The sequence below is a fragment of the Camelus ferus genome, chromosome 3, assembly GCF_009834535.1.
Source record: "Camelus ferus isolate YT-003-E chromosome 3, BCGSAC_Cfer_1.0, whole genome shotgun sequence".
Taxonomy (NCBI): Eukaryota; Metazoa; Chordata; class Mammalia; order Artiodactyla; family Camelidae; genus Camelus; species Camelus ferus.
This window is the reverse complement of record NC_045698.1, coordinates 97,405,863-97,418,291: the sequence shown is the minus strand read 5'-3', so window position 1 is coordinate 97,418,291 and position 12,429 is coordinate 97,405,863. Positions and strand designations below refer to the sequence as shown.

Here is a 12,429-nt window from a genome sequence, read left to right as displayed (position 1 = left end):
TTTTAATTATACTCTGAAAAAACATTCATACCAAGCAATCATATTCCAACCTATGCTTCAAGAGCAAGCACAATGAACAGAACAAGTCACAATACCAAGGAATATCTATGCTTGAAAATCCAACTCTCTCCAATGGTTTTAAGGTCTATTCAAGAATAAGGGGGACTGCTACCTCCCCTTAAAAAGAATATGAGTAATCTTTTCAAAAAAAAAAATCTTAAAAAGACAAAAAACACAGTTGCTTTATTTTGATATCAAATACCCATTCCATTACCTTTTGAAATAGTTAGTGCTGGAGACCACTGTGACCGTAGAATATCAAGACAAATGCTGCCATTACTGTTAATATTTGGATGATAAATTCTTGTTGTAAATGCAACCTATCAAAAAAGGAAAAAACTTTTTGTAAACTAGTTTATTAGTATTATAGAAAGCAGACAAAAAACAAGTGCTATATTCCAATTACCTTAGGTGGTTTGAAGGGGTAATCTGTTGGGAAATGAATTGTCAAGAAAAATACTCCACCCTGATAGGGACTGTCATTCTGTTGATAACAAGAAAAGTGGGATTAAAATGAGTGAATTACATAAACTATTTATTCTGTAATTAATCTGAATACTTACTGGCCCCATTATTGTAGCTTGCCAATGGAACACTGAAAAAGAACAAAAAATCATCATGAAGCAATATCCATAGTGTACCTACACCATAATAACATATCATTTCATATCTAATCTCAGTTCATTTATAAGCAGTATGATGAGTCTTGGGCAGGATAAGGAATCTGAATCAAGTTTGAGTCTGAACAGAAAAAACAAAAATGACTTAGGCAAGGTACAGAACATTGATGAGGAGCTCAACAAAAGAAAGTATTTGGGCTAAAACATCTTGAAAATTCATGTCAGGGAGACAAAATTCTTGACAAGGTACAAAGTTCCACTTTTAAACATGCATTTCCTTACCTCAAAGGGTAAAAAAGAACCACAAGATTCAACACTTTAATTTCCCCAACATGTATATAATATACTCCTTTTATAATACTGGTATAGAGCAAATCAGTAAACTCAAAGTATATAATACTCAAATTAGGAAATACCAGTTTCTACACTGAGAAGAAATTTCCACGAGTTCTCATGTGTAGGTCTTTGGAATTACTGGTGTCTCAATGAATAAACCATCAGCAGAAAGCCCCAAGCTTGAATACAAACTCTAGGGATAATCTCAATAAATTATAAACTTGTTTAATAAGGGAATCTCTTCAAAATGCAAAAAATGATGCTTGTTCCATTCTGAAGGTGGTGAAACTAAGTACAGCACAAAGATAAAAAAGCCAGTTTTCTTAAAAGCTTTTACACAGCTAAGGATATCATCAACAAAACAAAAAGACAACCTATAGAATGCAAGAAAATATTTGCATATAAGGCAACCAACAAAGGACCAATTTTCAAAATATACAAATAGCTTACACAGCTTAATATCAACAAAATAAACAACACTATAAAAAAATGGGAAGAAGACCTAAACAGATATTTCTCCAAAGAAGACGTCCAGATGGCCAACAAGCACATGAAAAAATGCTCAACACCACTCATTGTTAGAGAAATGCAAATCAAAACTACAATGGGATATCACCTCACACCAATCAGAATGGCCATCAATAAAAAGCCCACAAACGATAAATGCTGGAAACGGTGTGGAGAAAACTGAACCCTCCTACATTGTTGGTGGGAATATAAATTAGTGCAGCCACTATGGAGGACAGTATGGAGATTCCTCAAAACACCAAAAATAGACTTACCATATGATCCAGCAATCCCATTCCTGGGCATATATCCGGAGGAAAATACAATTAAAAAAGACATACATACCCCAATGTTCACAGCAGCACTATTTACAATAGCCAAGACACGGAAAGAACCCAAATATCCATCAACAGATAACTGGATAAAGAAGATGTGGTATGTGTGTATGTGCATGTATATAAATAAAATGGAATACTATTCAGCCATTAAAAAGAATAAAACAATGCCATTTGCAGCAACATGGATGGACCTGGAGACTGTCATTCTAAGTGAAGTAAGTCAGAAAGAGAAAAAAAAAATATCATATGATATCACTTATATGTGGAATCCAAAAAATACCCGACACAAATGAACCTATCTATGAAACAGAAACAGACTCACAGACATAGAGAACAAACTTATAGTTATTGGGGGGGGGAAGGGGAGTGGGAAGGGATAAACTGGGAATTCAAAATCTCCACCTTTTGGGGAGTGATGGAAATATTAGCTATCCTTGATTGCGGTGGTGGTTTCACTGGAGTATACATCTATCAAAATTCATCAAACTGTGTATCTGAAATATGTGTAGTTTACTGTACAGGAATCATACGATAATAAAGGTGTTAAAAAAAAAAGCCAGAGTTTTCACTTTTAAGCAAGCTACTTAGCACTTAACATTCACACTAGGATCTGGGCAAACTAAAAGGAAGTTGTCACTGGTATTTTATGTGAGCAACCCAAACCAGCTGACTTTTTTTTTTTTTTTCAAAAGAGGATGGCTCACTTGCAAGGTGAGCCTTCAGCTTGTTTTGTTTTGTTTTGTTTTTTAAAAAATTCTTTTTGTTTATTTTGTTTTTGGGAGGAAGAGGGAGGTAATTAAGTTTGTTTTTTTATTTTTTTAATGGAAGCACTGGGGATTGAACCCAGGACCTCATGCATGCTAGGCATACATTCTACCACTAAGCTATACCCTCCTCCCAAACCAACAGACTCCTGACACAGGGAGGAAATAAGAAGACTAAGGAGTCATGAAAATCTACTGGGTTATCAGTCCAAATCCATAAATTCCTTCCGATTGCCTCTATGTGAAACTGTCTAGTTTATGCCTCTTGTTAAAATGATCTAGAATGTACAATGCCAACAAAAGGCAAAGACAAAATTAAAACACATTAAGATTGATTTAACTAACAAAAGCCATTTGAAGACTTATCATGTAAATCTTAATTGTGTATTCTGCCACACAGCTTAAATATAAGACTGTCTATTGGAATCACTTGACTTAGGTCTCCCTCTGGAACTCTCTTAGACTTCTAGATTTTTTAAGTGGAAATATTAAAAAAAAAAAAAAAAAAAAAAAGGAGGGGAAAAGAAGGTAGTCAGCGAATACCTCATTTGTCTCAAACTACAAGTGGTTTTGTAAATAGTTCAATCACTACAGGTTCCAAGTAGAACTAACTCCAGAAATACTTACTGGGTAAAATGTTTGGCCATAAGCGTAAAATACTGCTATAGTTTATATAAACATCTATTCTAAAAACCTTTCATTTAAGGATCAATCTTAGGAGCTATTAAAAATAAAAATTCATGGTACCAATTTAAAAGTCTTCATAGTACAAAAACAAAAGAAAAAAGCTCCCACTAACCACTTTGCGTTTGACGCTCTCAAACCAAATTATACAAACCGAAGCTACACTCACTTCAGAAAGCTACAATCTCTTTTGAGACTTTAAATGTCAAGTTCACAGCTCAATGATTACTCTTTAGGATGAAGCTCTGAGGTTAAAAAGAATAATGAGAATATCTGTTATAGTTTGAGATTATACAAAGTTCTGTATACAGTTTGAGTCTTTCAAGAGAACTACATTTGAAATTCAAGTACAGATCTCTTAAGAGTCACATTCAGCAAGTGTTCAAAATAAAAGAAAACCAAGCAGATTATATAACCAATAAATTTTCAGCTTACTTCTCCTTTCAGGAAGTACCCTTCTTCCTGCTTGCCACATCTTTGCGGAAAAGTGGGAAAAAATTAAACGGCACATTAAAATCTGCATATTTAAAAATAAAGCATAAGTCTCCCACTTTATTCTTACACTAAATATCAATAACATGTAGTGCTGAAGATCTGAGAGCTAGGATAGTCAAAAGGAGCTCAGAAAGTTTCACTTTGGCCAACAGTTTCTCTCTTCCTCCTAAGATTAAATTTCATCTCCTTAAAACAAAAGTAAGATGATGAAAGGGCATTTAGCTATCCAATTACACTGTTTTATCCTAATGTAGTTCAAGGAGACAACACTTTTTGATGGTAATTCATCCTCAAATGTTCTCAAACACTAACACAAATTTTAAAGTATAACATCAGCAAACAGTATCTAGATGACTAAATGTAAGGAAGTTATTCTGTCCCTAAGGAGTTTTTCCTTATTTTCTTTTAGAAGGTAGGTACTGTTGATAGTTTAGCAATGTGAGACAAGACACTGAAAGCTGAACTGGAAAGTACAGAGTTAAGGGAAGAGTTATTATTATTATTATTTTAAACAACTTTATTGAGAGATAATCCAACATAACATACAATTCATCCAATGAAAACATAATTCAATGATGTTTTGTATATTCAGAGTTGGGCAATTATCACCACAATCAATTTTAGAACATCTTTATCACTCCAAAAAGAAACACCATATCCATTACACCCATTACACCCAATCTCCAGTCCTATGCAACCATTATCTATTTTCTGTCTCTATGGATTTGACTATTCTGGATAGTTCATTATAAATGGAATCATACAATATGTGGTCTTTTGTATTTGGCTTCTCTCACTCAGTGTAATGTTTGTTTGTTTGTTTGTTTTTGGTTTTTGTGGGGGAGGTAATTAGGCTTACTTATTTTTTTAATGGAGGTACTGGGGATTGAACCCAGGATCTTGTGCATGCTAAGCATGCGCTCTGCCACTGAGCTATACCCTCTCCCTTCAGCGTAATGTTTTTAAGGCTCATTCTTGTAGTATACATGAATATTTCATTCCTTTTTATTGCCAAATAATTTTCCAATGTATGGGTATACCACATCCTATTTATCCCTTCATCAGTTGGTGGGCATTTGATGTTGTTTTCACTTTTTGGCTATTATAAATAATGCTTCTATGAACATTGATGCGTGAGTTTTTGTATGGATATGTTTTCATTTCTCTTGGATATACACCTAGAACTGAACTCACTGACTCATATGGTAATTCTATGTTTAATTTTTTGGGGAACTGTCAGACTGTTTTCCAAACTGGCTGTACCATCTTACATTCCTACCAGCAATATCTGCAGGTTCAAATTTCTCCACATCCTCATCAACACTTATTACTTGATTTTTTGTTTCTAGCCATTCTAGTAGGTATAAAGTTGTATCTCATTATGGTTTTGATATGCATCTCCCTGATGACTAGTGATACTGAACATCTTTCCATGTGCTTATTGGTCATTTGCATATCTTCTTTGGAGAAATGTCTATTCAGAGCCTTTGTTCATTTTAAAATTAGGTTATTTATCTTTATACTATTCAGATACAGTTTTTAAATATACTTTGGATAAATATTCCTCATCAGATATATGGTTTGCAAAATTTTTCTCTCATTATGTGTGTCTTTTTACTTTCTTAATGCTATCATTTTCAGCACCTAAATTTTAAATTTTCATGAAGTCTAATTTACCTATTTTTTTTCTCTTATTGTTTATGCCTTGGGGGAGGTTAACTTTCCAGGGTAACCAGTTTTCTATCTGAGAAAGGAATGTGATAGTACTAACTGTAGTAGGAGCAAAGCAAAGGCAAGTTATTTAGCAGACTATAGAACTTCAAAAATGAAATCTAAACACCAGACTTCAAATATTTTAAATCAAAAATCAGCCACTCTCTACTTTGAGGAATTTACCTGAAATAAAAACACTTTTTCAATTGAAAGATTACACTGACACAGATGGACTATATGATACCATGGAATGATAAAGCTAGAATCAGAAAATCTGAGAATGAGTCCCCTTTGGGAACCTCCAAAAGCCTTTCACTAGATTCTTCTCTAAAATAGTTTACAACTTCTATTCCACTCACCTAAAAAAATTGTGAGGCCTAAATGAGATAATGTGTGTTTAAGTACTTGGCCTGTCCTATCAAATACTATAGTTACTCATACTGCACATGTCTGAACATAATAATGTAAATGGGATTTTTCATCACATGTACTTAGTCTTATAATTTATAACATCTATCTGTTTTATCTATAAAGCAATCCTCGTAAAAGGGCTTTGCTTTAATTCTTATTTAGCAAACCAAAACCAACACTCTTTTAAAAAGTCTGGAAAAAATTTTACACATAAGCTAATATAACCTCGTATTTATTTATTTTTTGTCTTAATCTATATACTCCTCTTACACAAATGTTTCCAAGCTCATTTTTTCCCTATTTGCTAAATGTTGCATTTTTATGTGTGAATTAGTTGTGTGTCATAAAACACAGTCTTATTCAAATATCCTCCATTTTAAAAAGGTTAGATGATGACATAAGGGGAAAAGGCTGAGCTGAGACAAAGAAAAACAAAAGGAAAATTATTATCCAACATGTATGATAAGATCTAATGAATTATTTTAGACAGGATTAGGGAGATAAATTGGACATTAAAGATAAACAAATTGTACCTGTCTTCACAAGTATGAGCCAACAGAAAGACAGAGAGACAGAGAGACACAGACCCACACACCCACACACCCCTATCATCCTTAGTGTTAACTTACTTAAAGAAAAATAGCTTGTTATAGGTAACAGCTTGAATATTTTGCCCCAGGAAAATACCCAGAAAGGATGAAGGATAGGTAGGAAGCAGCCAGGACAACTACACATACAATGTTTCACAGAAGAGGTTCAAAATGTAATAAACAGTACAGAAGATGATGGGATATACATAAAACCACACCTTTCATAGGCAAGTAAGGGTAAACACCAACTCTTTATCCTAGAGTAGAATTATCTCTTCACACAAAATAATCTTAAGGGATGTATATTTATCAGTCCCAGAGTTCCCCAGAGACAGACTGTTATAATGTTTTATGTTTTACTCTATCAGTCCTTTGAGATACTTACTATCATCTCCAACGGGACCTGCTGAACACTGTGCTGGGGGGTCCCGTGCCAGATCATTCAATTCCTTAAGAAGGAGAAAAGAAAGACATGTATTCAATATAAGTGTAACTTTTATCCATTAATAAAATTGTCACTGTTACCAATATTCTCTGTCCCACCAATAAAGCTCTTTTAGGAGCACTCCTTCGGAGAGGGGTAGACTGGTGAAATCTTTGAAGTATTTGGGATTCTTGAATGCAAATGTATATTTAAAAAAGTGGGTCATTTTTGCTTTGTTCAGAGTTTAGTGGATAAATATAAGGAAAGTAAACATGTTTATGTACTAAAGAACAACAAAAACTGTTTTAAATTTAAAAATTCACTTACTAATTTTCAAAACAGATCTATGGCGAGTTTTTGCACCTCAAAAGTGTTAGGTTACACTTGAGACAAGCTCTTAAAATCATACATGTATGGGACCATCTGACCAGATGTGGTATGTTTTCAGCTCTTATCTACTACTGGGGCTCCAAAGTTAGTAGAAAAAACTTAAAAAAGGATATATAACAAAGGCTGGCTGAATACAACCCATCGTAAGTTTTTATAATGAGAGACATGTACTTGGAGTAATGTTCTACAAACAGATGTCAGCTTCTTAGCTATTTTAATATAAGAGCCACAAACTTGAGATTTGTTATTGGGTGGGGATGCCTGAAAAACCACAAAGCAGGAAATCATACTATATTCCCTTTCCCCTTGGCTTGGTACTTGAGATAAAAACAAGCTCCAAGGAAGAACTAGTTTTAATTGTATTTTAAAACTACCACAGTAAAAACAGTAAAATTCAGTATTTTACAGATATAATAAAAACTATTCAAATCTTATTAATGAGTTACATAAATACACTTTTTTACATAAATGTAACTTGCAGCACACAGCTATTCCTATAAGCCCCTTCTTCTAAGTTAACTTACTCAGCTAGTCATTTGGGTACACCAATTATTCTGTTTTATAGTTGGAGGACAAAGCATAAAATACAGAAATAAAGTTTTCTTTTGTTTTTCAAAAGTGCCAGGATTGAGATAAAGATTTTTTTTTTAATTGAAGTACAGTCAGTTACAACATGTCAATTTCTGGTGTACAGCATAATGTCCCAGTCATGCATATATATACATATATTTGTTTTCATATTCTTTATCATTAAAAGTTATTACAAGATACAGAGATAAAGATTTAACAATATTCACTTTCTAGCATATCTCAATTTTGGTATTCTGTATTTCTCTAAAACAGAGATTCCTTGTCCATTTCAAGGGGGAAAAACCTATTGTACAGTTCCCATTCCCAAATGTTTGTAATACAGGTCAGTATAACTAAGACCACTTGCTTGATGTGAAACACAAAAGTTAATCTACTTTTTTGACTAATATAGCAATAGGTTGTTGTTAAAATATAATTTGAGTTGAACAAGCTATTCTGAAGTTCTGCCATGTTCATTAAATGGATTTTTAATTGTGATTTATCTTTTAAATACTTAGCTCCTTTCAAATTAAATCACCTTCTTCCATGCTGACACCAAGGTTTAACATCAAGAGGTAAGACTTACCTAAGCTGAATACAACATTGATCAGGTGGTGATCATTTTGTAATGTATAGAAATATCAAACAACTATGTTGTACACTAGGAGCTAACAAAGTATTGCATGTGAACTATACTTCAAAAACAAACAGATAGAAAAAGAGATCAGATTTGTGGTTATCAGAGGGAGGGTGAGGGGGAACTGGATGAAGGCAGTCAGAAGGCACAAATTTCCACTTATAAGATAAATAAGTACTAGGGATGTAATGTACAACACGATAAACATAATTAACACTGCTGTATGTTACACATGAAAGTTGTTAAGAGAGTAAATCCTAAGAGTCCTCATCACAAGAAAAAAATTTTTCTTTTCCTTTTATTTTGTATCTATATGAGATGATGTTCACTAAACTTATAGTAATTACTTCATGATATATGTAAGTCAAATCATTATGATGTACACTGTAAACTTACAGTGTTGTAAATCAATTCTATCTCAACAAAACTGAAAGGAAAAAAATTTAAGCCATTAAAAAAAAAATCCATCAGTCCACTTCATGAGCCAGTATGATATAATTTAAAAAACCTTAACCTAAACTTACGATTACAGACAATTTACACTCATTACACTTCTGTGCCTCAAGGCACTCATATAGATGAATGTCAAAAGCATAATGCTAAGTGAAAGAAGTCAGAAATGAAAACACTACACTCTGTATGATTCCATTGATATGACATTCTAGAAAAGGCAAATTTATAGTAACAGAAAGCAGATCAGCAGTTTTAAGGGCTAGAGGGAGTTGAAGGAGACTGACTACAAAGACACATGAGGAAAATACCGGGGGTTATGGAAATATTCTATATGATGATTTGGTAGGGACTGCATAACTGTGTATGCATTTATTAAAACTCAAACTGTATATTTAAAATTGTTGAGTTTTACTGTATATAATATATATCTTAAAAGTTGTTTATTAAAAAAGTATATATACCCATTCATCTTTGTATATGCATAAAATATCTCTGAAGAATACAAAAGAGACTAGTCAACAGTGTTTACCTTCAGGAAGGAAAGCTTGCTTTGGAGGTGAGAATGGGAACTGTTTGTATTCCCTTTATACCTTTTAACAAGTGTATTTATCGCCTATTTGAAAAATATATTACCAGTTCTTACTATAAATTTGGATTAAAATAACTATTAAAAGTTGTGGCCAACTGAAGGGTTATCAAAATGGTGAAAATCCAATTAGACTGAATAAACTACAGAAGCTACAAAATTTGATGTCTCTGAATTAAGATTAAAATTAAAGCTGAATCTCAGAATTTAATAAAGGAACTGATCTAGAAAGATCACTTGAGCAGAGCACCCTAATATAGATCAGGCTGCTTTTTGTTTAACAGTTGGTTTTATCATGTGGCTTTATACCTATACATTAATATCTTTGACTTTTCATTCTAAAAGAAATAGTACTCACATTTGTCTCATATATCATATAGTAAATTACATATTTATGGGATTGACAAGCTAGGACAAAACCCCAAACCACGGGATTTTTCTGTTTATAGAAAATCATCTTTTCTGTAGAAAGAGGACTAGAGAAATAAAGTATATATAATTAAATTTAGAAAAAAAGAGGGAGGAGGAACTTTGACAGTTAAGGTAGAGAACCTTCAATTTCTAGAAGATTTTATATTCTAACTTTTCTTGGAATCTAAAAAAATATTAAAACAAAGGTCTTATTTTGGGAGCAACTATGCATTTTACTAAATAGCTCTCAAGTTAAAATTTTTTCTTTGATGCTGTATACTCCCTTTGTTTCTAGGTATATAGCAGAACTAATATTTTCAAAGATTAAGGGTTATAAATAATATTGATTCTCTGTAACTTTCCTAAGTGTTTCTCATCTTAGTTCAAACAGCCCCAAAACCCTATACCAAATTAATTTAATTATTTTCAAATAAGGTTTAACTGACTATGAACTTAAATACATTTCCAACTACTATGTTTTTTGGCTCTGGATTATGATTTACAATGAAGAGATACACAGGGGTAATAATAATGCTTTACATTACTCCTTCAGAATATCTACTCTACAAAGGATTAGCCCTTCTTTAAAATAGACCACTATTAAAGAAAACAGAACACTAAAACATCTGAGCCTCAGGTATTTCTGTATCATAGCACTACAGCAAAAAGAAAGGAAACTTCCTAACTCTGGGGGGAGGGGGTCCTGCAAGGGATATGTAGATTTCCCTTTCACTGTATCTTTAAGCCCTCAATTAGGCCATTAGTTGGTAAAAGTTAATGCTACTATTAGCAATTTTTTAAAAACCCTCTTTTCCCAGTCTTAACAATTATGAAGCAAAATATAGATAGCATAGAACACAGATCTGTTTCACCATTTTGGTCTTTACTCTATGGCATAAGGTGAAAGGAACAAGATGGAAAATGAGAAATTATTGTTAATTTCACAGAAAACTGCCTCCTAGTTTTAATAGTTCTAAATACTGCTATACAAATCAAGGATCTTTGGTGGTAATAATCAGGATAAGGTAAGATTTAAGCAGGGATTATGATTCATATAACCATAATTTCAATGTCAAAAAAGATAGTCTAAACCAATTCTCAATTTTATAAGAAAATAAGATACAAAGTATCTAATCCAAGGAAAATATGTTATTAGTAATTAGAGTAAGGACATAGTGTTCTACTATACATGATCTACTATATAATGCTTTTTTAGTCTGAATCTAAAAATATTAGAAATGTACAAGTTAGAAAGTCTGAGAATCTATGTTACCCAGGAAATTAAACTGATCCCTCCTTTAAGATGTCTGAACTGCAAAGAAGTAATAGCTAAACTAATAGTAGCTCGCAAAAATGAGATCCTGGCAGAGTAGCATCATTATCACAAGAAAACTTAGAAATGCAAATTCTCAGGCTCCAACCAGACCTACTGAAACAGAAACTCTGAAGTGTAGTCCAACAATATGCATTTTAATAAGCCCCCCAGAAAATCATGATGGACACTAAATCTTCACTGCCTTTATGTTTGACAAATTAAGCATCAGAGACAAAAGGCAAGGTTCAAAAACTCACCACCAGCAAGACTAAAAGGGAAGGGAAAGTGAAGGGTAAAATGGTAGCACAAGACGAAGAAATCAAGAAAGGGGTGAGACTTAAAAGGACAAGGTATGTTTCACATTTTCAAGACACAATGAAGGGAAGCAGTCTGTCATTACCATAGTACTGCATTCTCCCAACCCTACTCCTATCTTACTACGGTTGCAAAAGAAATGTTAATTTATGTGTCCAACATAACACTTGAAGCTAATATTTGAAAGTAACTGCTAGAGTATTTAAAATTACAAATTCTTAAAACTCAGGAAATATTAGTAACTCATAGTTATCTTAAGTTTGAGTTTGAAAGAGACATTATAATTTTTAACATCAAATTACAGAATCTCAAATCATCTGGCACTGATAGACTTAATCCCTTGTTATTCTCAAATATTTTCCATTTCTCTCTTAATAATGTTGCCTTCTATTTTAAAGACAGACAAACTGATGGAAACATGTATCAATATCCATCTTCCCCTGAAGTGAGTATAAGCAGAAGTGGTAACCTTATTCGAGATTGAAGTCTGTACTTCCTTTAAAAAATTCAAGTCAACTGAAAGTACACAAAATACCCACCACAAACCTACCATCAAGTTTTTCCCAATCTAAACATCACCATATCAACTCTGGATCTTTAAGAAATCTTCTATTTATCCTCTCCAGAGTAAAGATTATCCTGAATTTAGTGTTTATCAATCTCCTGCATTCTTTTATACTTTTCTATGTGTCCATAAACAATGTAGTCTCGTTATCTTGTTTTTAAAAGTATCATATGGTATGTATTCTATACTTTGCTTTCCCTTCAATATATTAAGATATTTTTCTATGAAGATTTAGTTTATTCCTT

At 32.8% G+C, this 12,429-nt stretch overlaps 1 protein-coding gene across 1 annotated transcript in view; it reads right to left on the bottom strand.

Annotated features, from left to right (window-relative positions):
- UBE2D2 (ubiquitin conjugating enzyme E2 D2) overlaps positions 1 to 12,429 on the bottom strand; it is a 46,485-nt gene that overhangs the window by 6,724 nt on the left and 27,332 nt on the right. The window contains exons 2-5 of the mRNA XM_032476874.1: positions 6,904 to 6,967; positions 624 to 655; positions 467 to 544; positions 275 to 380 (exon numbers count right to left, since the gene is read on the bottom strand). Of these exons, the coding sequence (XP_032332765.1) occupies positions 275 to 380; positions 467 to 544; positions 624 to 655; positions 6,904 to 6,967 (280 nt within the window). The remainder of the gene's footprint in view (positions 1 to 274; positions 381 to 466; positions 545 to 623; positions 656 to 6,903; positions 6,968 to 12,429) is intronic.